We start from the raw sequence: 24904 nt of genomic DNA on the forward strand, positions 1-24904 counted from the left end.
GCAATGTTTTGGGGGTTTTTTTTTTGGACATTTGCTGCCTTTTCACGCATTTTCAGTCCAGTCCTTGTACCCGACCATTTTTAGACCATTTTGTTACGCCAATTAACAATGAGCTTAAAAAAAGGCACTTATCTCAAGATTGAACCAGAATGAACAAGTGTTGTGTTGACAGATAACAAGCAATTTAGTAAAGAATCAGTTTTAAATATTTAGATAATTTGTTACAAGCAGCCTGTTGCAAACATTTTCCATTGCTTTAGCTGAATCTTTGAGAAATGCCAACAATAACAGTGTTTGACAGGCATAAAACAGTATTTTTTGCACTAACAAAGTGATTCCCAAAGAGCTGTTAGCTGAAAATTTGGCACATCTTGGCATGGTGAATGGAGAACAAAAGGCAGCCAGCATCCAAAGAAGAGCTTTCAGTGTTCCTCAAAAAGCCTGGAGAACTATTCCCGATGACTACTTAAAGAAATTATAGGAAAACCTGCCTAAGAACGTACAGGTTCATGTTGAAGAATAAAGGTGATCATACCAAATATTGACTTTCAAGGTCATTAGAATTGTACAAGCTTTTATACTGTATTTCCATGTATTTTTGCATGTTTACGTAAATCACTACACCCATTCCCTTTTTTGTATTGGATTGCATGCGGTTTCATCAATGCACCAAATAAAGTGGCCAGGAAGCGTAAATACACTTAAGTCTATTTAGATCAAGTCTTCACATTTGATGCAATTAAAGCTGGATTATTGAAACTGCAAGTCACTTGAAGTTTTTGTCTCACACTCTAGTACCTCCGAACACTGGTGATCAGAATGTGCTTCTCTTAATGCCTAAGATTCACAGAGGAAACAGAATAAAGGAGCACAGCTCATAAAGTGAACAGCAGGGAGCAGCAACAGGATGGTGAAAAAAAATTACAATAGCTTGTGTTTCATCAGAAAGCTCCTAGTTAGAACAGTTTAAATGTAACTGTTATCGACTGTGAAACAAGCTTCTACCAGGCAAAGTGTATTCACTCTGTCTCATGATATTTCTGTCTGTGTCCCTATGCTATTATGCAGCTGTGGCATGTGACAGCAGACATATGCAGACCATCATTTTTAATGTGACTCTTTTAGATATTTGACTGCCTTAATTTATGTTGGCCCAACAACCAGAGTTAATACATGGAGACTTTGAAAGTAAGAGTGAGTTACAGATCACTTTATAGCATACTTAAAAAGAATTATTACTGCAACACTCCAAATAAATTCAGCAACAAATGCAATATTTAATGATGCCATCATACCATTTCATGGAAATCAAGGTGTACTTTGGCTTTGGCAAATCTTCTGCGGCGTTTCTGTCTGAATCAGTGTGAGTGCATCAGTGGCAGAAAGCCATCAGCCTCTCTCAGAACAGCTGCATCCTTTGTCTGCTTCTGTGGGCAAATACAAGAGTTTGACGCAGCACCCCGTTACCTGGGAAACATGTTTGTGTGTGTGTTTTTAAAAATCTACTCATTTCCTCATCATCTGCCATTCACTGATTCATGAAAGCGACTCTCAGTGGTTCGTGTGTGTGTGAGGAGGGGTTGGTATAACGAGGAACAAAGACAATGAGAGGCAGAGAAACTAAATGAATGCCTCAGCTCAAAGCATTAGAATGACACAAATCATGAACTAAAATGAGCTCAATCACTTGCCAGAAACACACTCGAACAGGGGTGCACTGAAGCCAGCAGGAAGGGTGTGTGAAGCGTATAAATAGCTCTGCATCCTCACTGATGCTATTTTTAAACCAGGAGTCGTGACTGTCTTAACAGAGGGCAAAACACAGTCATATCACGAGCAAGAGACAGAACAATACTGTAAGACTTCACCACAGACTTCTTGGACAGTCATGAATAACTAGGCGTCTGTTGAAACATGGCTTTTCCTCTTTGTCAGCTTGCGTATGTCTGGCTCTCATCTCTCTTTGTCACTGCTAAATGCAAGCCTCTGCCTGCCACTTAATTTGCCTTTGTTTCATTCTCGGGTTCTGTTATGCTTTTCTCCTTTTTTGGTCTCACTTCATGCTTAATTTGTATTGTGTTTCTTTAAAGAATTTTTCATTAAAAGGCTGGCGAGGAGCTGCACAGTCTACTGTGGCAAGATGCTTTGAATCCCTACGAGACTTTAAAATATTGTATGTAGAGTACTGTACACTCCACCTGAGCGTATTTAATAGTTAGTCTGTGAATTTTTAAATCTATCAAATGGTAAAATCTGGGGTTTTGCATATACAGTAGCTGAAACACTGTTTAGATCAGGGGTCGGCAACCCTGGGTTGGAAGGGTTAACTGATGGCACGACCATAGCTGGACTGGCCATCGGGCATACTGGGCATCTGCCTAGTGGGCCGATGTGATTTTTCGTTTTTATGGGCCGATGGTTTTTGTTTGTTTATTGTTTTGAGTTACAATAACTCATACTGCGTGCTAGCTAGCATGTTTCTATACAGCTGGGTGGGTGCTATGATGTTACTGATAGTGAACTTTATATTATTCATAAGGTTAGTTAGTAGAGTTGCCAACTGTTCCATAAAAAAATGGAATCGTCCCGCATTCAGAGAAAAGGAACACAGTTTGTCCTGTACTTCAGCTAGAATGGAAAAAGACACAAAGCTGGAGTTATTCTGCATCTTTACGCTGTCAGCTGCCTCTTCTTCTCTCATTCTCTCCCCCTCTCTCACCTGTTGCTACTACAATCATGAAACTAATCAATGATCAGCTGATCGTCTCTCTTGTTTGTTTATCGCCCACTTTGCGCCCGGAAGAGGAAACCAGCGGATGTCGCGCTAAACAACAGCAGCACGTTTAAGCTTGATCAACTGTTGTTAGAATTTATTTAATATTAATTTCTAGTATCAGCTGATGTTTGCTGGAGCCACAGCTGTAAAAGCTGCTGGTCAAGATATCGATTTGGTTATCTGGTGAGAGGGAAACATGAAGATGAAACCAGGAGATGTCCTTACTGAATCATCAGAGCTGTGATGGAGAAACAGGTTTACCTTTTAGGTGACATGAATGAGTTGAAGGGAAGTTATGAACTGTTTCTGAGAGACAAATAACACCAGGATCCTTTTCTAAGTAGCTGACAGCTGGTAACTGTGCAGGGGTGGGTCTAGAAAAGTTTTGCCAGGGGGGCAGGTAGGGCATTAACAGGGAGAGGGGGGCACAAAGAAATACTTTTCTTTCTTATTCTCATTTAAAATGTCTCACTTTTATTAAATAATTATCTGAATCTTACAACCAAAGTTTCTATCCGATGGAAAATGTATAGAAATCATACATATACCAACAAGACAGTGTACATCACTGTCACAACAGCGTTTGTTTTCTTTGTTGTGAGGAGACCATAAATAGCATTTGCATTGTCTGTTTTCTGTTGTTTTTTGTTTCGAAATAGCTGATAACTATTCACTGATAGCTGCCAACATCTGCGAACAAATATAATTCTGTCAAGTTGTTCTATATAGTGTGTAACTGTTCATGTAGAGCGTTATTAAATTTATTGCTAATGCAATCATATGGCACATTGACTTCTGAGGAAATTTTAGACGGCACTCGTCATCAAAAAGGTTGCCGACCCCTGGTTTAGATGTTGCTTCTTTTTTAGACATGTGCCCTCCACCTTTAACCAGCTGTGCCATTCCTCACGTAGTGACAGTATATCCATAGAATTCTTTACTTCAGTGAGTTATTCTGATCAGTAATCCTGTGGCCAAAAGCAGCTCATAGTTGTGAAGGTCAAAGGTAGAAAAGTGAGAATGCAAAAATACTGCAACCTAGAATTAATTAAAAGATTCAGAGAATAGAAGACATTTCTGTAAGCCGGTATTCAGAGACCCTAATAAGCCAGTACTGGGGCATGATTGTGTTGTGGTAATCGCTGCCTGGGCTCAGGAACATTTCTGAACATCATTGTCAGTTACCAGAGTTTGTCATGCCATGCATGAAATATAAACTAAATGCAACAAAGCATAAATAGAGAAGATCCAGATTTTCTGTCTCCTCTGGCAGACCTGAGGTGATTTAAGATGATCATCCTGGGCTGACGTGAAAAACTGTACCGTGGGCTGAGTAATAAAAATAAATGTTTTTTGGGGGGAAATGATGGACTCTATAAAGATTAAAAGGACAGTTTAGCTTGTTACAGGTATCAATGCAGAGATAACTGGCACAATTGTGACTGCACCATGAAAGCTGAATGGTTTATACTGGTCTGTAGCATCATGTGTTGTCATCTAGAGAACATCTTTTTCTAGGAAGTATTTGTTTATTTCAGCAAGGCACACAAAATACATTTCACAGCACCACCCACAATGGCTTTAAAGAGTCACAGTGCTAATCAGAACTGCTTGCAGTCAAGACATGTCACCAGCTAAAAATACCAGCCAAATATAAAGCTGTTTGAGAAAAAACAACTGGAACTGGTAAAATATTTTGCTTTCAAAGCTATACCAATTGTTATTGACACAAATTAAGAGGGGATATGCATCCTAGAGTTTACAGAGAATTAACAACGTAACTTTAAGTACATAATTTCACAATATTTCATGTCTCGTGACTTCTTATCCATGCTGTATGTTGTTATAATCTATTGCCATTAAAGTATATTGTATACAAATCATTTCTGATGACACTCCTGTGTAAAGATGAGCTATGAGATTCAGTGAAACATGAAATTGTTGTTTGAGTACAATACTGTAAACAGTTGGTAAAAAAATTTGAAAGCCAGATAAAAGGAGAGTAAAAATGTTTCCTGTCATTTTGTGTTTTTGTCTGTTGGTTTAAGAAACAAAACAGCAGGTTCTCAGCAGGTGGCCTGTACAGTCACAGTTCCTCAGTGCAGGGTTGGCTTCGGCATTTTAATGCAATCCTGCACGATCACAGTTTGTGAGGTTATTTAGGATTTCAGAAACACTGAGTTATCAGTTCGTGTCTAATCATTTAGCCACCCATAATAACTTATAGAAGAATTAAATGTGATTATTTGGAGAGCACGGTGGCACGGTGGTTAGCACTGTTGCAGCGCAGCAAGAAGGGCCTGAGTTCAATTCCACCATCAAATCTATGTACTTTCCTGTTTTTTGACCATTTCACATACAACATGCATTTTATTATCGATTAAATGAAATCGAAAACGTTTTTGTCATTTTCTCTTGCATGTGCATGCATGTAAGGGTACTTTCACATAAATTTAAACTTCCTTCAGGAGTCACCACAGCAGATCTTCTCCCTCCACACTATCCCTGGCATCTTCTTCTGTCACCAACCCTCTGCATGTCCTCCTTCACTACATCCATGCCTTTGTCTTAAGCAAATAGTAGCACGATTTCCACCAGCACCCTGCTGGCCAACACCATCAGTGACAGTAATTGTTAACTCAGGCCGCGACAGATTCAGTGGGGAAATCTTATTGATTATCCGCATGTTTGATTTGGGATAGATTTTGTGCCAGCTGCCCTTCCTGACACAACCCTCCCCATTTATCCAGGCTTGGGACTTGCACTAGGAGTACACTGCCTTGGGGCTGTGCCTGTAGCTGTGCTTCTTGGACATAAATTTAAATAATCATGATTATTATTACAAATTATGACCATTAGCTTGTCAGTGTGCCCCTCGAGCACTTGGTGCCCTACATACAGTTTGTGAAGAGTGTGTGTATATAGAAAAGCAGCACTGTTTAGACCTCAACCCTGCTGTGTTCCTCTGGGATGAGCAAAGTGAGGTTTCAGTATGACTGTGCAGGGAATTCTACATTGCAAAATATTCCCCTTTAATGCATCCATCTCCACTTTGTAGATTTAGAGTACCGGTAGTAGCACGGCTTGCAGCTAGTTTCTTAGTGTGAAACCATGTGTGCAGTGGTGTGTTCATGTGAAACTGTGTGTATGAACGAATGTCACCACATGCCACTCACACTGGTTTACCTGTGGAGGTGATTATGACTCAGTGTGGCAGGTCACACCTAGCAGTCATACAGCTGAGATAGGACTGACCTTTCATCATGCAGTAGAGTGAAAGGCTCATGTCCAGCTGAGGTGTTGATTACAGTGTGTAGCACAGTGTTGTTTATTTAAGCCATGAAAGACCTCCACAGGAAGCAGGACACTGTTTGGGATTTCATAAGTGCATCTAAAGAACCCCAAAGTGAAATTCAACACCAGCAGAGCTCAAAAAAACAGAGAGTCACATTTTGACCAACTGGACTTAAAATGCAAAAAAGGACACGTCTTTTCACTTAATTTATCTTGCACTTGCCCTGACACATTGTAGAGTGAGACAAACACTCTCACACTTATCTAAAACTTGACTGTACAGTAGGGAAGCCTTTTCCGATTGCCGTCTTGAACTGTGGCTCACCATTTGGCAGTTGTAGGAAAGCAGCCTTGTTAATCCAGCGCAGATATGCGCTGTTTGCATTCCTTCCTGTCACCTGGCTTCTGTGTGCCCACATCTGGATCACAGGGACAGCTGTCATTACAGCTTTTACAAGTGACAAAATTTAGTGGCAGTGAAAGGTGGAGGGAACTCACACAGCAGAGAGCTCTGGATGTTATACCAGAGCATGTGCTCGCATGCACTTTTGTTTTGGTGTTTGTAACGTAGTACACACACACACGTTTTTTGTGCCCCATGTAAACAAAATCCAGTAACCGTGATATCTGTAGTACTAGTTCTGTTAAAAGCATGGTACCATTTAACACTTTAATTGCCAAATATTACTAGCACTAGCTATATAAATATAATAGCTATAGCTTTTATTATTAAAGGTGCTAGAGAGTTAATGAGATTTTGTTTAAAACAATTTTTTTATCCTCTCTATTTAAACAAATTAGCAAGCATGGCATGCATTTAATTACATCTATGCTTGTGCACACATTTTTGTCACTAATCTTTCTTTATTTCACTTACAAGCAATCAGTTGGATTGATTTCAGATTTCATAGTGGCTGGGGCGTGATTAAAGTTCAGCAAAGAAAGATGATTGCATATACAGTGGGGCAAAAAAGTATTTAGTCAGCCACCGATTGTGCAAGTTCCCCCACTTAAAATGATGACAGAGGTCAGTAATTTGCACCAGAGGTACACTTCAACTGTGAGAGACAGAATGTGAAAAAAAAATCCATGAATCCACATGGTAGGATTTGTAAAGAATTTATTCGTAAATCAGGGTGGAAAATAAGTATTTGGTCAATAACAAAAATACAACTCAATACTTTGTAACATAACCTTTGTTGGCAATAACAGAGGTCAAACGTTTACTATAGGTCTTTACCAGGTTTGCACACACAGTAGCTGGTATTTTGGCCCATTCCTCCATGCAGATCTTCTCGAGAGCAGTGATGTTTTGGGGCTGTCGCCGAGCAACACGGACTTTCAACTCCCGCCACAGATTTTCTATGGGGTTGAGGTCTGGAGACTGGCTAGGCCACTCCAGGACTTTCAAATGCTTCTTACGGAGCCACTCCTTTGTTGCCCGGGCGGTGTGTTTTGGATCATTGTCATGTTGGAAGACCCAGCCTCGTTTCATCTTCAAAGTTCTCACTGATGGAAGGAGGTTTTGGCTCAAAATCTCACGATACATGGCCCCATTCATTCTGTCCTTAACACGGATCAGTCGTCCTGTCCCCTTGGCAGAAAAACAGCCCCATAGCATGATGTTTCCACCCCCATGCTTCACAGTAGGTATGGTGTTCTTGGGATGCAACTCAGTATTCTTCTTCCTCCAAACACGACGAGTTGAGTTTATACCAAAAAGTTCTACTTTGGTTTCATCTGACCACATGACATTCTCCCAATCCTCTGCTGTATCATCCATGTGCTCTCTGGCAAACTTCAGACGGGCCTGGACATGCACTGGCTTCAGCAGCGGAACACGTCTGGCACTGGGGGATTTGATTCCCTGCCGTTGTAGTGTGTTACTGATGGTGACCTTTGTTACTTTGGTCCCAGCTCTCTGCAGGTCTTTCACCAGGTCCCCCCGTGTGGTTCTGGGATCTTTGCTCACCGTTCTCATGATCATTTTGACCCCACGGGATGAGATCTTGCGTGGAGCCCCAGATGGAGGGAGATTATCAGTGGTCTTGTATGTCTTCCATTTTCTGATGATTGCTCCCACAGTTGATTTTTTCACACCAAGCTGCTTGCCTATTGTAGATTCACTCTTCCCAGTCTGGTGCAGGTCTACAATACTTTTCCTGGTGTCCTTCGAAAGCTCTTTGGTCTTGGCCATGGCGGAGTTTGGAGTCTGACTGTTTGAGGCTGTGGACAGGTGTCTTTTATACAGATGATGAGTTCAAACAGGTGCCATTCATACAGGTAACGAGTGGGGGACAGAAAAGCTTCTTACAGAGGACGTTACAGGTCTGTGAGAGCCAGAGATTTTCCTTGTTTGAGGTGACCAAATACTTATTTTCCACCCTGATTTACGAATAAATTCTTTACAAATCCTACCATGTGGATTCATGGATTTTTTTCTTTCACATTCTGTCTCTCACAGTTGAAGTGTACCTCTGGTGCAAATTACTGACCTCTGTCATCATTTTAAGTGGGGGAACTTGCACAATCGGTGGCTGACTAAATACTTTTTTGCCCCACTGTACACTGGCAAACATGCAGTATATATAAATATATATATATATATATATATATATATATATATATATATATATATATATATAAAAACAGTGAATTTTTCTTATAGTCTCAGACTGGTCGATTCAGTCTGTGTTCTGACCAGAAATAGATTAGTAGTGTGGTATAAGAGAGTGAGGGAATTAAGTGAGGGCGGCCTCAAAGATCAATCAGAGGTCTCACCTTTTCTTTCATTTCTGTCATTGGGGAACAGAAAGCACAGCCAGCACCTGTCTATTGCAGCGACATGATTACAGTATAGGCAGGCACATTGTCAGAGACAAAAGGGTGGATGGAGGTGATAGCTGGGAAATTATTCAGAAGCTCGGAGAACGAAAGACTCGTATAGTAGAGAGAGAATAAAGGGTTTGAGCATGGAAAAAGGAGACAGAGTAAGTCTGTTCTCAGGAGACAGGTGGGGTAAAGTTGTGTTAAGCTGAGATCAGAGAGGGGGATCAGTCCACGCATCCTCTGTGTGCTGAGTGTCATGTTTTTTACAGCAGGGAGTGGGGAGTCAATAAACAGCTGTTCCTTCCTCCTCCACATCGCTTTCGTCTAGTGAGTAAGTGAATGTTGAGCCTGAAAGAAGCAGCTTTTAGAGGGGTTACATGTGTATACAAGTGAAGAGGCAGATTTTTTACAAAAATATGGGATAACCATACCATCATCATAATATTATTATGCAAACTAAGAGCAGCACAGTGGTATTGTGATTAGCACTGTCGCCTCCTGGGTTTCGACATTTCAGTTCGGTTCAGTTCAATTCTGCTTTTGAATGTAGGTTTATTTATATAACACCAAATCATAGCAACTGTTGCCCCAGAGTGCCTTATACTCAAAGGTAAAGACTTACAATATTCTTGAGAAAACCCCAGCAATCTAATGACCCCTTAGAGCAACCGTCTTGAGATGGTAGGAAGGAAAATCTCCCTTTTAACAGGAAGAAACCTCCAGCAGAACCAGGCTCAGTGAGGTTCAGTCATCTGCCTTGACCATTTGGGTGGTGGGGAGAAAGGAGAGTATAGGGAGACAAGACAAAAGACAGACTAACAAAGAGAAAAATTTAATGGCATGCTGCAGTGGTAGCACGTGGGACGTGAGTAGAGAATAGGTGCTCAGTGTTCTCTACTAACAGTATTACTGGAGGCCAAGGTAATGTCATCCAAAATAAGAATATCCTTTCTAAGATTTTTTTAGGAAAAAAACTTGGTTTTGTCTGAATTTGAGAGAAGAAAATTATGGAACACCCAGGCCTTTATATCTTTGAGTCATGCACATAGTTGAACAAATTGCTTTGTCATCCTTCTTCATAGATAGATATAGCTGAGTATCATCTGCGTAGCAGTCAAAATATATACAGTTTTACACTGCCTGAACCCTGTGGAACTCACATGTATAGAAGACTCCCCATTTACATGAACACATTTAATGTAAATGCTCTGAAAGTTTCAAAGATTTCAGAGCATTTCCTTTAATGACTTTTCTAATGCCGGGCTCTAATCTGTGATAGACTGGTGACCTGCCCAGGGTGTACCATGCTTCATGCTCTATCACACACACAGGATAGGCTCCACCACACCTTGGAGCCCAATAGTATTATGAAAACTAATACATTATCTAGTTAACTAAACTTTACCTTTCCCAGAGGAGAAAATAACAACATTCGAGAAAGTCTGCTTTAAAATTAAAACAAAAAGTTTAATTTAACAGGGTTGGTTTAAACATCAAACAGTGTACTGAAGCACAGTTTTCCACTCTGGTCTGCTGCAGCCCATGTGCCTCTGAACATATAGTAAAAAAAAAAATAAACTGGGGGTTGGGGGTCAGTGGGGGATTTCTGTAGATCTAGGCCTAGTAAGTCAAATAAGTCATTGAGAAAATGTGTTTTTTTGTTTGTTTGGGGTTTTTTTGCAAGATACAGAAAGGAATCCTGTGAATGACTGATATTTGAACATTTACTATCATTTCAGTCCAGCTGGCTGCTTCTCAAAGTGCCCCAGGTTACACCACCATGACATGTCCCCATGCCAGAGTGGAATATAGTTGGAGGAAGCAGACTACATCATTTAGCAAACTGTCTGCTGGCTGCAACATCACACTGGCGTATCCTAGCAACCAGTTTAGAAGAAGGGCTCACTCAGGCAAAGCTTCAGTTCCACCTGGTGATCTCTGAGGAGCGTGTGTGCGTGTGTTTGTGTCCGTGTGTGTGTCTGTTGGCTTGCTGGGATAATGGATGAGTGTTGTAGAAATGAGTGTGCTGGCTCAGTCCTGCAGGGAAGATCAATATCAACTATACATTCATCTCTAATTACCACAGCAGAACTTAGAAGGGATCTCTTTCTTTTTCCTTCCCGCCCTCTTGTTCTCTTTCACAACCTCTACTTGGTCCTTTTTTTTTCGCCTTTTATTAACTCCCACTTCTTTTTTATCATTCCTTTCCTCTGTTTTAAAATATCAGTTTGTCCCTCTACTTAGTTACTGGTATGAGGGGGAATGAAAATATGTTGCCCTTGGTGTGGTACATAAGTTACAGACCAGTATTTCTGCTTCCCAATTTCTTCTCTTTGTGTCAGTGGACTTCGTGTCGGTGTGTGTTTGTGAAACAAAGTCTTTCACTCTTGTCCTTTCTTCCCATTCCCTGTGTGCACACTTCATTGTGTAATTTATGAAGAAAGAACACAAAAAAACTAAATACCCAGTTGGTTATGTGGCCCTTTGTCCTTTTTGTTCCCTTTCCCAAGACTCCACAACCTCACAATGATGACAGCTAAGGCTCATTTAATGAAATGTCCCCATACTCTCTCTCTTTGTCAGTGCTCAGCATTGGGGAAGGAGGTTTCTGGGAAGGCACAGTCAAAGGGAGGACAGGATGGTTCCCAGCAGACTGTGTGGAAGAAGTGCAGATGAGACAATACGATCCACGACTAGGTAAGACATCTACATGCACACTGACCCATACATGCATGTGCATACTGTGCAGTGATGGTGTCAGAGTCTGGCAAGTTATTATAATCTTGCTCTAATGGTCAGAGTCCTGTGTAGCTCTCTTTGTGGAAACAATAGTGTAACATCTGTGTCTCTGTGATGTAATCATCAATTAGTTGGAAATACCCTGAAACCAGAAATGAAAAAAGGTGCACTATAAATTAATTGGCAATTACATTTTTTAAATTGACTATAAACTGCTTTCATTCTAATCACTTTCTTGATTTTTTTTTTATCATTTAAAATTTCAGGCTTATTAATTAAACGCCTGTGCCAACTATAGAAATTCTGTCAAAAAAATATCTCTCCTGTAACCATCGCCTGCTGCCTAAAATTAAATATTGATCTTAATGATAAATTCTGAGAGGATTTAAATAATTTGGGGAATACTGAACAGCAAAAGCCAAAGTAATAATGATATTTTTTATACATGTGTCCACAAAAAGCATCACCCACCTCTGGCAGTGTAAATACAGTGTTAAGGAGCAATAGTTACAGAGAGGATACTTGGGCTGAAATGGGTTAGTCACTGAATCCACTTTGACTTCAGGTTGGCCATATTTTTGCTGCATGTCAGTCCCCTGCTGTCTGTATGTCTACCCTGCACTTTGTAAATAAATGCAAAAATAAAGCCCGTGTTTGTTGAGGCAAGGGTTTTAAGCACCCAGTTGTACTTCAGAAATATACTTCAAAAGTAAAATTTGCAAATAAATAAGTAATAACAAATAGTAAAAAGTTTATTTGTTCCAGATTCCCAACTGTTGCAAATATTTACAGCTGCTTTGACAGTAAAACTGTATCATCAATAAAATATTCTTACAGTAGCAGCTGAGGTAAATCTCTTGAAAATGTCTAGGCTGCCTGGAAAGACGGTTATGCCGATGCCGGAGACAGTATACTGGCAACAGAGTACTTAAATCTAACCTTCCCTTTTCATTAGTTGACATTTGACTGTTGAGTTATCCACCAAAGATTTTCAAGCTTTTAGGGGCACTTGATTAGTGCATAATTAAATGCAGGTGTACTGCAAAGCCTGAATGGTTTAGCCTGCATTAGAACATGTAGTCAGGGTTTGGATCAGAGGAAAATTCTCATGAAATTTAGCAGTCGACTACAAGTTAATGGAAAATACTTCCTGTATATGTTCCTTCTTTTTATAAAAGGTTTGCTTTTAATTTTCAGTCTTAAAAAGTGTAAAAGCATTGTGTAATAGAGCTGTATGTGAATGATGTGTTATCATTTGTGGAAAGCCCACATGAACAAAAACATACATAAGCATTAGTGGTGACAGACCTAGTTTAGTAAATTAGAGTTTAAGTAGTATTTCATGCTTATCTATTAGTTTTGTTAAATAATTAACCAAAACTTTGAAAATTGGTTTTGTATGGGAGTTTTATGGAGGTGAATAATTCAAACACGTGTAGCCAAACATCTTTTAGTCTCTGTAGTGACACTTGTTGTGGCTGAAGGATTCATGTTTTCAGACTGTCAGTTGGTACATCAGTCATATAGGCCAGGATCACACTGAGCTCACAAAACGTGTTTTGCTAACCATGATGAAATTTCACTCAAATGTCTAGTGGGGGAGGATGATAACATAAAGATCTTCTATATCCAAAAGGTCAAAGGTGAAGTCTGCAGAGAAGTAGATTTAAACAGTAAATCGATTGTTTCATAGAGGCTCACAGCCACAAAGGGATAATTCTAGAAAGAAATCACTTTCACTCCAATTACCCCCAAAACAGATTAATAGTCAGCATTTAGCTGGTGTTTGTATTGTTTCATTTGTTTGGCTGCCCATTTTTGTACTAGTTTATAAATGTCTTAATTGATACTGAGGTGGCTATTCTCGACATCAGATTGTCAGTGTTGGGAAGGTTTAGTCTGCTTTCTGTTTGCTGAAAGTCTAGTCTGTCTCACAGATGTCAGACACTGTTAACCTGCAGTTCTCTCAAGTAATCTGCTGACGACTGGATCGCTTTGTTTTTAAGAATCCTTTCTTATCATTATTTATTGACCTTTACATAAACTCATTGGTCTTGAGGAATACAAGCAAGTTTTTAAAAGCTGAAAAATAGTCTACCAGTAAAATGTATTGCAGTAGTATGGTAATGGAATGCATTGCTGTTTGGCTGTAACACACGGAAATGATACAGGAACAATAAATAAAAAAGACCACCTAACAGTAAAGCAGCTCCTGCCCTGCAGTAGGTAATAAAATGGTGTAAAACTTCTATATTTTTTGGCATGCCATTTTGTGTGCTTCATAATTGACCTTCACATCCATGTTGCAGCATTTAAAGACAACATTGTAAACTTTTCAAACAACTCAGAGTACTTCAGATTAATGTGAACGCATCTCCATTTAGACTGTCGTTTAATTAGCAGCTGGCACATTTCGTTTAGTGCAGTCCCAGGGGGAACAACATGTGCAGTGGGGTTGCTAGATTCAAATTTTTGTGCAGCATCATAAACAAATATCATGGAAACCATCTGGTCACTGGGTGAAAACGTTTACCTTGGCATAAAAGGCTGCAGCAGGTTCATAGAGTGGAAATAAGGCAAGGGCATTTTTGGTTGTGAATATCATCCCCTTCCTTGTGTGTTAGTCGTGCGTCTCCTGGGGCCTATTTCTGGAGCAGCTGGGGAATTTTCTTTTTTTAAAGGGGTTGTTGAGGGATTGAGGTTACCTCAGAGTAGGTGTGGAGTGATGAGAAAGGGCGGAATCTCTAAATACTCCATTTAAATGCATTGTGAGAAAAAGATAGGGGAAGGTGGGAAAGAAAGGGCCAGATAGCAAGGGAGACGGATGGTGGAGCATACTCTAAAAGACAGCAAAGTGGAGATGGCAGAGCGTGTCTTTCAGAGAGGAGGAAAAGAGGGAGGAGGGGGGGGATCTGAATCTCAGTCCCACTCACTCATAAATCCTAAAAAACTCAGAACCTAGAAGCCCTTTTTAGAGATTTGAAGTGATGTCTACCTTCCCCACCAGTAAATAGTTCTTTTTCTTTTATTTAACCAGATGCTAATAATTATATTTGCCTATAATTATATAAATGAAAATAAATTATGCAGTACAAGACAGGGATTTGATATATCAGTGATTAACATACAATTTCTGAATCTACTGAAGCATTTCAAAACTAATCTCATCCTCATCCCTAGATTCATGTGCAATACAACAGCAAGACAACACAAGATGACATAGTAACACACACTGGGACACACTACAACACCCACAGTGGGTTGTTTATCTGAAGGCAGCCACTCAGGCATCACTGACAGTAAGGGCAATATGTCTCGGCCTAGTGAAGCAGGAAAGACAGCCCTGTCTACAATTAAGTAACCCAAATACCATTATACACGCTCCCTTTCTCTCTGCTCCACTGTGCCATGAGTCGTGAGGTCTAAACTCGAAAAAAAGCCCCCATCACTTCTCTGTTTCTTCTGAGAGGTTTGAAAGAGCAGTGCAGATGGAGGGAAAAGAAAAAATGATGTTGAATGGAAAAAAAGGAGTAGTTTAAGTCTGGGGTGGAGGATGTGAAAACAGAGGGAGAAAGTGTGAATGACCATGTGACAGTTTAAGCCATCACCGACTCTCTGGCTGTTATCTGTCACCACATGGCTCTCTGCTCTCAGCATGGAAGGAGCTACCTGCAGCCAGCAGTTCATCTTCAACCAGTGCTCAAGGGGACAGAGAGAGGGAAGTGAGACAAAGGCTGAGTGTAGAAGTCAAAGAGGGAAACAAAAGCAATAGGAAGACCAAAATATTGATTGGATTGATCTACGGGGCCCCAGTAGTCTCGTGTGTCTGTTTGTCAGTGGGTTGTACTGTGTCAGTGTGTTGTTATTTTTCGGGTTAAAAAACAAAACTTGGAAAAGGAAAGGACTTTGTTTTCCAGCGCTGCTGAGAGCCTTGAATCATTTCAGTAAGCAGTAAGCAACTCCCCCTCCCACATACACACACAGATGCTGCTGGCCTGTATCAGGGGGTTAATAGTAGATGTTTACCCGTGTTAATGGAGGGAATAATGATATGAGTATGAACTGCTTTTCCCTTTCTAATGATGCTAACAAATTACCACGCCACTCATTTTTAGCAGTGGTACTGTTAATCTGTTGGCTACCATCTGTTGGGCTCCTACAACCCACCAGCCTAAAGACCCCACCCACCATCCTGCTATCCCCAAACGAGAAATCAACATGCAATAACCAAAAAGACAAGTTGTCCCTAATGGTAAATGAAACAGAGAGTTGTTTTTGATCAGCCTCATTTTCTATTATATTAGCCTTAATTTTCTTTTTTGCTGCCCTGCAGTGTCAAGTGTCCTTAAGGAATTAGAGGCACACGCGCTCACAGGGGATAAAATGCACATTTTTCTCATTGATGGGATAAGCAAGGGCACATTTTTCAGCGGTTTTATATCTTAACAAGCGTGCAAAGTTTTATTTCTTTTCTTTTAGTGCTCATTCACTCCATTCCCTTGCTCTCCTCACACCGCGGCACAGTTGAATGACTCACAGCCGCATGAATCAGCCCAGTCAGATCCAGCCTGAGCTATTTTTAGCCTGCCCATTAAGAAGTTTTGGAGTGTGTCTGCACTCCCCTAGAATGCTTAAACATCAGTGTTGCTGCGGCAGCTGAGACTGACATGAACAGAGCATCACGGAGGGTAGGGTGGAAGAGAGAGGGGTAAGGAGCGATAGGGAGGTAGTGCAATGGACTGGAGAGGAATCACACAGGAAGTCATCTGGTCACAAGTGTGGAATTTTCAGCGCAATTTCCCCTTTGTAGCTCGGTTCTGCAGGCATATCTGAGGTGCAACGGCAATACTGTAATTATCTGTGTCTGCTTATTGACAGTGTTTGATGATGCAGTATAGTATAATTTTCTTGGCATTTCAGAAGATTCTCAATGCTCGGCTTTGGTGGTGCAATTGTAAATACCGTGCAGCCTACTTTATATTATTGAAAGATCATTATCAGTCAGAGGTATTTATTTTATAGTTTTCATATTAGGCTAGAAAACAATAATAATTGTTATAGCTATATCAGCCATATTCTTTTGGAGGATGAAACAGGAGACAATCCTGTACACTTGGAACAACATGCTACGATTTAAATATAAACCCTCAATGAAAAAAAAGTGATTAATGAATGACGTCAGTTGTGGAAATGATTGCTCTTGAAGCACTGGGACAAAGAGACAGAAAAGGACAGCCCACACATAAGCAGGAAATGTTCTCAAAGTCCTTGAGGACTGCAAGGGGAGCTAAAGAGGATTCAGTGAAAGAAAAGAGAAGGAGACATGTAAATGCCTGTGTTGTGTAGCTTTTCCCTAATAGCTTATGAATGGATATCTGATGGTGTGGCAAGTGAGCCATGGGCGTAGATTTGGCATGGACAGAAGGGAGATGTCCCCACCAATATCCAGCGATTATTGAATTGCCCCCACCAATAATTTGATGTCTTCGAGTAAAGAAAAACAAAACCAATAGCAAGAAAAAAATGATCTGTCAACGTCTCATTCACTTAGCGGTGCAGAAAGAGTCAAATTACGCTCTCTGCTGGAGTCCTACCTTAGGTGACAAATATGGCCAATGCGATTGGCTGTGCCTTTCAGGGAGCTCTGTTTAGTTTTAGCAGCGGCAAGCCTGCGCTGCGAGGATCTGCAAGGAGGAGAGGGGGATGGCAGCAAAAAGGAAAAACCTGGATATAAGAAAGTAATTTTCAAAGAAACCTGTAAGTGACTTAAAGTCAAGTTCACTCATAAAATGTGTCCGTCATAATAACGTTACAGGCTATGCTAGGCCATACATGCCAACACTCTAGTGATGGGATTGTCGGCTCTTTTTAGAGAACCGGCTCTTTCGGCTTGGCTCAGTAAAAAGAGCCGGCTCTTTCGGCTCCTAACCGGCTCTTCAGGTTGTTTTGTTTGTTACGTTCTGGTCCCGGCAAGTAAATAAACGTAACAAATAGTTTGCCCCACTCACTTCCCACCCACGCACAAACCCCAACAACGACACCTTTTTTAAGTATTTAAGCAGCCATTTATTTTCATCAGCAGTGAGCAATGCCAAAACAATAAACAAAACTCCCTATAAAACAATCCCTAGTCTTCCCTACACCAAAATAAAAAGAAGCCAAAACAAAAGACAAGTCACTTACCTAACTATCTAACGAAAAACAGGAGAAAACTTGTTCAACAAAAGAAAACGGCTTCTCACGCCTACTAGGCTGCGACAGTGAAAGTTATACAGCAAAGGAACAAAAAAGTGACCGCCACTGGTTAACTTATTTACAATTATTTACATGGCAAGGCTAGAGGTACACGTGAATACTCCAGCCTGCACTACAATGACACAACACACAACTCTGTGACCGAGTCAACGGGGTTCCAAACAGCACTCCCAGGTGACTGTCATCCGGATGTTAAGTACTGGAGGTGGTCCATCAATTATCCAGTCGGAAGGTGTGTAGAGACTCCACCCAGATACCTAGCAGCCACGCCCAGGTGTCCACCTCCTAGGAGAGAAAAAAGGGAAAATACCGCCACCATCCTCCGGTGGGAGGCACAACACCAACAAACACATCACTGGGTCATAACAGTTTCCCCCACCCAAAAAAAATCAAACATCCAACCCCACACAAAGATGTTTGATTTACGACCAAGAGAGGGCATCAGCCATAACATTCTCTAAGCTCTTATATATCGGATCTCAATGTTGAAATCCTGTAGGAGTAAGGACCAACGCATGAGGCGCTGGTTGCTGTTTTAGAAATGTTCTAGAAAAGAAACAGACTGGGTGGTCAACGCCATTTTCATCCTCCTGCACGAGCACTGCACCCGCCCCCAAAACACTGGCGTCCACCTCTGAATCCTTGGCCCCTCAGGAACCGCCCAGGGACACCAAAAGTCTCCAGATTGCGCTTTCGCTCCTCTGCCCACGTCAGTCTGAGCCCATTATCAGATGAGATGTTGTCAAAGAAAAACTTTGCTTTGTCATAGTAGCACTTTGGACCAAAATGATCCTCCCCTGAACTCAGCTGCAACCCCTCCTTTTCCCTTCCCTCAGAATTCCCATCTTTTAGATTCAGCCCCTCCTGTAACTTCTTCTCAAGCGCCTCCTTAATGAATTGCGCGTTGGAGGAATCAAAATCAAAGTCTGTGTCAAATTTAAGGGTGGGAGATGGAGCATTAGCCACCATCAGCTGGCCTCTTCTGCGGTCCCTATGCCGTCGAGGTCCTTGTCTTTTTCTAGCAGGTGGCCTGGTTTCAGCATTTTGCTGCTGACTGTCCTGAAAAGTGAATCTACTTGGGTCTGATTGCATGGTGGCTTCAGCGACCCTTGTGGTTTGAATATTTGTTCTTCTCGTCCCCTTGGGCTGCCTCCTATTCTGCTGCTGCTGTTGCTGGGATCCACTCGCACCTCTCCTCTGCCTAAATGTCTTTACACTGACGGTTGGAACAGCCTTTGATGTGGCACGATCGAAACCACTGTTATCTGTAAGTGGTATATCGACTACTTCTGGCGACGGAAAAACTGTGCCGCCAGCTAGATCGTTTCCCAAGATGATGTCAATACCTGCAACCGGTAACTGGGGTCGCACCCCAAGCTTAACCTCACCAGACAAAAACTGAGACGAAAGCTGCACCAAGTGTAAAGGAACCCGTATTACACACATCCTAACTCCCCAGGCTAACACATCCGCCCCACAACAGGATTGAGCTGAAAACGGTAAGACCCCCTCACGAATGAGCGACTGTTTCGCACCAGTGTCTCGCAAAATACTGACAGGAGTCCGCCGATCTTCTCCTATCAAGGAAACAAAGCCGTTTGACACAAACGGCTTAAACTCCTTATCTACTTTATCATTTTCGGGTGCCATCACCTCCCCCCAAGTAGGAGAGTTTGTCTGTAGAAGGTTTATTGGGGAAGGAGATGTACCCTCCCTGGTCATTTCTTTTCTCTTCAGAGCAGGGCAAACCGCAATAAGGTGTCCCTGCTCATGGCAAAAAAAACACACGCGGTTCTCAATGGATGAGGGGATGGCACGGCGGGTGCCCCTTGGAGACCATCTGGGCGGGCTACTGGAAGACGGAAAACTGTGAGCAGGAACCGAAAACACCACTTTGTGTGTCAACACAAACTCATCAGCCCGTATAGCAGCAGCGGTGAGAGTCGTAACCTTCTGTTCGTTTAAGTAGGTTACCACAGTGTCTGGTAGTTGGTTTTTGAACTCTTCCAACGTCACCAACTCACGCAGGTCATTCAAGGTTTTTACTTCTGTAGCATGACACCACTTATCAAACAGAGTTTTCTTTTCTCTGGCAAACTCCACATAGGTCTGGTTGGCGGATTTTTTCCCATCCCTAAATCTCTGCCTGTAAGCCTCTGGCACAAGCTCGTAAGCACGCAGGACAGCAGCCTTCACCGTATCATAGTCAAAACTGTCCTCCAGAGAAAGAGCGGTGCATACCTCTTGAGCTTTCCCCACCAATCTACATTGGAGTAAAAGAGACCACACATCCTTTGGCCAGTGCAGCGCACCTGCGATACGTTCAAACACTGTGAAATACGAATCCACCTCAGTTTCCCGAAACGCCGGCACCATTTTGATGTGTTTACTCACATCAAAGCCACCACCTGGCATCGGGGCCGGTGGCTGCGGAGATGGCGACTGCGGGGATGATGACTCCGGGGAGGGTACCTGCGGGGATGGTGACTGCGGGGCTAACCGAGGTACAGGAGGACTGGCAGACACAGAGGCTCCCCCCTCTACCTCCAGAGCCCTGATCCTCAAGTGCATAGCGTCCACCTCCAACTGCTGTTTCTTTAGCTCCACCTCCTTAATGCGCAGCGTTAACCGCAGCTCCTCCACAGAAAGGCTAGGCGGAAAAGGGAGATTTTTCAGTGGGGCAGAAACACCAGCAACAGCCCCCTGCTCAACCCCCCCTGCAGGACCCGGCTCACCAAACAACCCCCTGTCCGTCAACTGGACACACAGGAGCTCCCTAAGCTCTTTCTTCTTCGCAGTCAACGGCACAGTCACATCAAAGAATTCAGCAACAAGCAAGAGGTCAGCCTTTTTACACCTGTCCAACTTCTCCGCAGACGGGCTCAGAGTGAAGTCCTCCAACTTAAACTCCATCCTAACACACACACACCCCCCACACAAGAAAAAACCGCCAACCAAGAAAACAAGCCACAAAAAGAACCACCAAAGGGACGAGCCCCCAATATGTTACGTTCTGGTCCCGGCAAGTAAATAAACGTAACAAATAGTTTGCCCCACTCACTTCCCACCCACGCACAAACCCCAACAACGACACCTTTTTTAAGTATTTAAGCAGCCATTTATTTTCATCAGCAGTGAGCAATGCCAAAACAATAAACAAAACTCCCTATAAAACAATCCCTAGTCTTCCCTACACCAAAATAAAAAGAAGCCAAAACAAAAGACAAGTCACTTACCTAACTATCTAACGAAAAACAGGAGAAAACTTGTTCAACAAAAGAAAACGGCTTCTCACGCCTACTAGGCTGCGACAGTGAAAGTTATACAGCAAAGGAACAAAAAAGTGACCGCCACTGGTTAACTTATTTACAATTATTTACATGGCAAGGCTAGAGGTACACGTGAATACTCCAGCCTGCACTACAATGACACAACACACAACTCTGTGACCGAGTCAACGGGGTTCCAAACAGCACTCCCAGGTGACTGTCATCCGGATGTTAAGTACTGGAGGTGGTCCATCAATTATCCAGTCGGAAGGTGTGTAGAGACTCCACCCAGATACCTAGCAGCCACGCCCAGGTGTCCACCTCCTAGGAGAGAAAAAAGGGAAAATACCGCCACCATCCTCCGGTGGGAGGCACAACACCAACAAACACATCACTGGGTCATAACATGTTGCTTTAATTAATTTATTATTAACAATAATATAAAATTATGCACAAAAGGAATTACTAATGTAAAAAAAGTGGTCTTATTTATAAATGTTTATATATAGATATATGCGGTGGCCCCTTGAGACAAAGCACGTACAAACTCCAAAACACATTTCTAGCGTTAACTGAACTTCCGAAACACAGCTACCTAGATCACTTAAATTATACAATTGAAAGCATGACAGCATATGTGTATTGTTTGTGTATTTATACACAAGCACTCATATATATTCAAATGATTAAAAAAAAAAAAGTTCATTTACCTATTACTACCACACACCAAATACGGTCGTTGGTACTTGCTGGCTTGTGTAGCCACTAGGTAACAAAAGTTCAACACTGCCCCTAGCATTCTGGAGCACTTCTGTTGTGTTTTGTACGTGTTTTGGAGTTTTTACGTGTTTTGGAGTTTGTACATGCTTCAGGGTTTGTACGTGTTTTGGGGTTTATACGTGCTTTGTCTCTAGGGTACCGTAAATATAATTTTATTTATTCACTCCACATAAAATGTAATAAATAAATCATATAATACAAAAACCAACTATTCACATTTCAACTTTTAAATATTTAAATTTTCAGCTTTTTCCTTTTAAACTAATTTAAAGTGAAACAACACAAAACACTGCAAACCACAACACAATTAAATATAAATTAAAATATGAAAACAAAAAGAAGATGCACATTCTCTGTCATATGGGCCTGCATGAATAAACTTTCTGAATCCTTTATCATCCGCAACTGAAAATAGTTGTGGATCATTACTTAGTGTTCCCTTAGTGCTAATGTACAGGGTGGGCCATTTATATGGATACACCGTAATAACATGGGAATGGTTGGTGATATTAAAGTCCTGTTTGTGGCTCATTAGTATATGTGAGGGGGCAAACTCCTCAAGATGGGTGGTGACCATGGTGGCCATTTAGAAGTCGGCCATCTTGGATACAACTTTTGTTTTTTCAATCCGGTTGTTCAGTGATGACGCGACGAATCCTACTTCCGGGTCTAAAGTAGTCTGCGTTTAATATGGCTTTTGTGTTGTTAACATGTTTAATGTTATGTATTTTCTTCTATTTGATCTCAAAAAGCTCCTAAAACAGTCAGTGATCACTGTTGACCTCCCTCGGCTTTTATTACCGCTAATCATTTATTTAAGCTCAGTTTTTAAAACCTTAGGATGTAACTACAGCCCAGCCCATGCAGCAGTATATGAATGACTAACCTTGTATTGTGGATGAATTATCTCAGTTGTTCTCCTGGCTGAAGTTTGGTCCTTTTACAGCATCCTGCCATGCGATTACATTTGTTCCTGACCACCGAGAACACTCACGTTAACTTTTATCGAGTGGAAAAAAAGTTAGCTTGTTTATATTATGCTAACATAGCTATGTCGCTAGTGGTCACGTAGCACATCATTATATACCAGCTAGCCCAATTTCAGTAACCCTACAAACGTCACTGCTGTTTAGTTTTCTGTCTTCATTTATGCTGGAAGTGATAGCAGAGCTGTACGTTTTAATTTGTTTCCAAAACCCTGCAGTCAGGACATGCTATATTGTATTTAGATAGAAGCTAGCGAGCTAACTCCCTGCTAACTTCTAACTCCGTTAAATGTCATAAATTCCGTTTTCATGGATGCCTGGATGTTAAACTCAATTGTTACACCTGGTAGAGGAGAAGGCTGATCATTTTATTAAAGATGAAAGACTTTAGACAGTTTTTCAACTCTCAGTAATGCCATAGTGATCGTTTGATATATGGACCTGCAGCGGAGTTTAGACCCAGACACGGCTAGTGACGTCAGACTGAACAACCGGATAGGAAGAGGGCCATGTGACACATCAAACTTATTGGTAATGTCACAAGAAAAACAATGGTGTGCTTGGTTTCAACATAACTTTATTCTTTCATCAGTTATTTACAAGTTTCTGACCACTTATAAAATGTGTTCAATGTGCTGGATTCATTTGTTCACAGTTCATTGTGTTGGATTGTCAATGCAACCCTCTTCTCCCACTCTTCACACACTGATAGCAACACCGCAGGAGAAATGCCAGCACAGGCATCCAGTATCCGTAGTTTCAGGTGCTGCACATCTTGTATCTTCACACCATAGACAATTGCCTTCAGATGACCCCAAAGATAAAAGTCTAAGGGGGTCAGATCGAGAGACCTTGGGGGCCATTCAACTGGCCCACGATGACCAATCCACTTTCCAGGAAACTGTTCATCTAGGACTGCTCGGACCTGGCACCCATAATGTGGTGGTGCACCATCTTGCTGGAAAAACTCAGGGAACGTGCCAGCTTCAGTGCATAAAGAGGGAAACACATCATCATGTAGCAATTTCAAATATCCAGTGGCCTTGAGGTTTCCATTGATGAAGAATGGACCCACTATTGTTGTACCCCATATACCACACCAAACCATCACTTCTATTGTTCCAACAGTCTTGGAGGGATCCATCCATGTGGGTTAGTGTCAGACCAATAGCAGTGGTTTTGTTTGTTAACTTCACCATTCACATAAAAGTTTGCCTCATCACTGAACAAAATCTTCTGCGTGAACTGAGGGTCCTGTTCCAATTTTTGTTTTGCCCATTCTGCAAATTCTGTGTGCCGATCTGGGTCATCCTCATTGAGATGCTGCAGTAGCTGGAGTTTGTAAGGTTGCCATTTGTGAGTAGCTAATATCCGCCGAAGGGATGTTCGACTAATGCCACTCTCCAGTCACATGCGGCGAGTGCTACGCTGTGGGCTCTTGTTGAATGAAGCTAGGACAGCCACTGATGTTTCTTCATTAGTGATAGTTTTCTTGCGTCCACATTTTGGCAAATCCAACACTTGAACCAGTTTCACGAAACTTAGCAAGCAGTTTGCTAACTGTAGCATAGGAGATGGGTGGTCTCGTAGGGTGTCTTGCATTGAAATCTGCTGCAATGACCCGGTTACTGCATTCACCAGATATCAACACAATTTTGATCCGCTCCTCACGTGTTAACCTCTTCAACATGTCAATTGCTGTGAACAAAGAGAAACTTGTAAATAACTGATGAAAGAATAAAGTTACGTTGAAACCAAGCACACCATTGTTTTTCTTGTGACATTACCAATAAGTTTGATGTGTCACATGGCCCTCTTCCTATTGAAAAAACAAAAGTTGTATCCAAGATGGCCGACTTCTAAATGGCCACCATGGTCACCATGGAGTTTGCCCCCTCACATATACTAATGAGCCACTAACAGGACTTTAATATCACCAACCATTCCCATGTTGTATCGATTATTTCCAAGACTGT

General features: G+C 41.7%; 1 protein-coding gene across 6 annotated transcripts in view; it reads left to right on the forward strand.

The window, feature by feature from the left end:
- shank3a (SH3 and multiple ankyrin repeat domains 3a) overlaps window positions 1–24904 on the forward strand; it is a 245793-nt gene that overhangs the window by 181110 nt on the left and 39779 nt on the right. For all 6 annotated transcript variants that reach the window (XM_024803193.2, XM_076885709.1, XM_076885710.1 and 3 more), the window contains one exon: window positions 11483–11596. In XM_024803193.2, coding sequence (XP_024658961.2) covers window positions 11483–11596 — 114 coding nt within the window. The remainder of the gene's footprint in view (window positions 1–11482; window positions 11597–24904) is intronic.

The sequence above is a fragment of the Maylandia zebra genome, linkage group LG7 (genome assembly GCF_041146795.1).
Source record: "Maylandia zebra isolate NMK-2024a linkage group LG7, Mzebra_GT3a, whole genome shotgun sequence".
In the NCBI taxonomy this organism is placed as follows: Eukaryota; Metazoa; Chordata; class Actinopteri; order Cichliformes; family Cichlidae; genus Maylandia; species Maylandia zebra.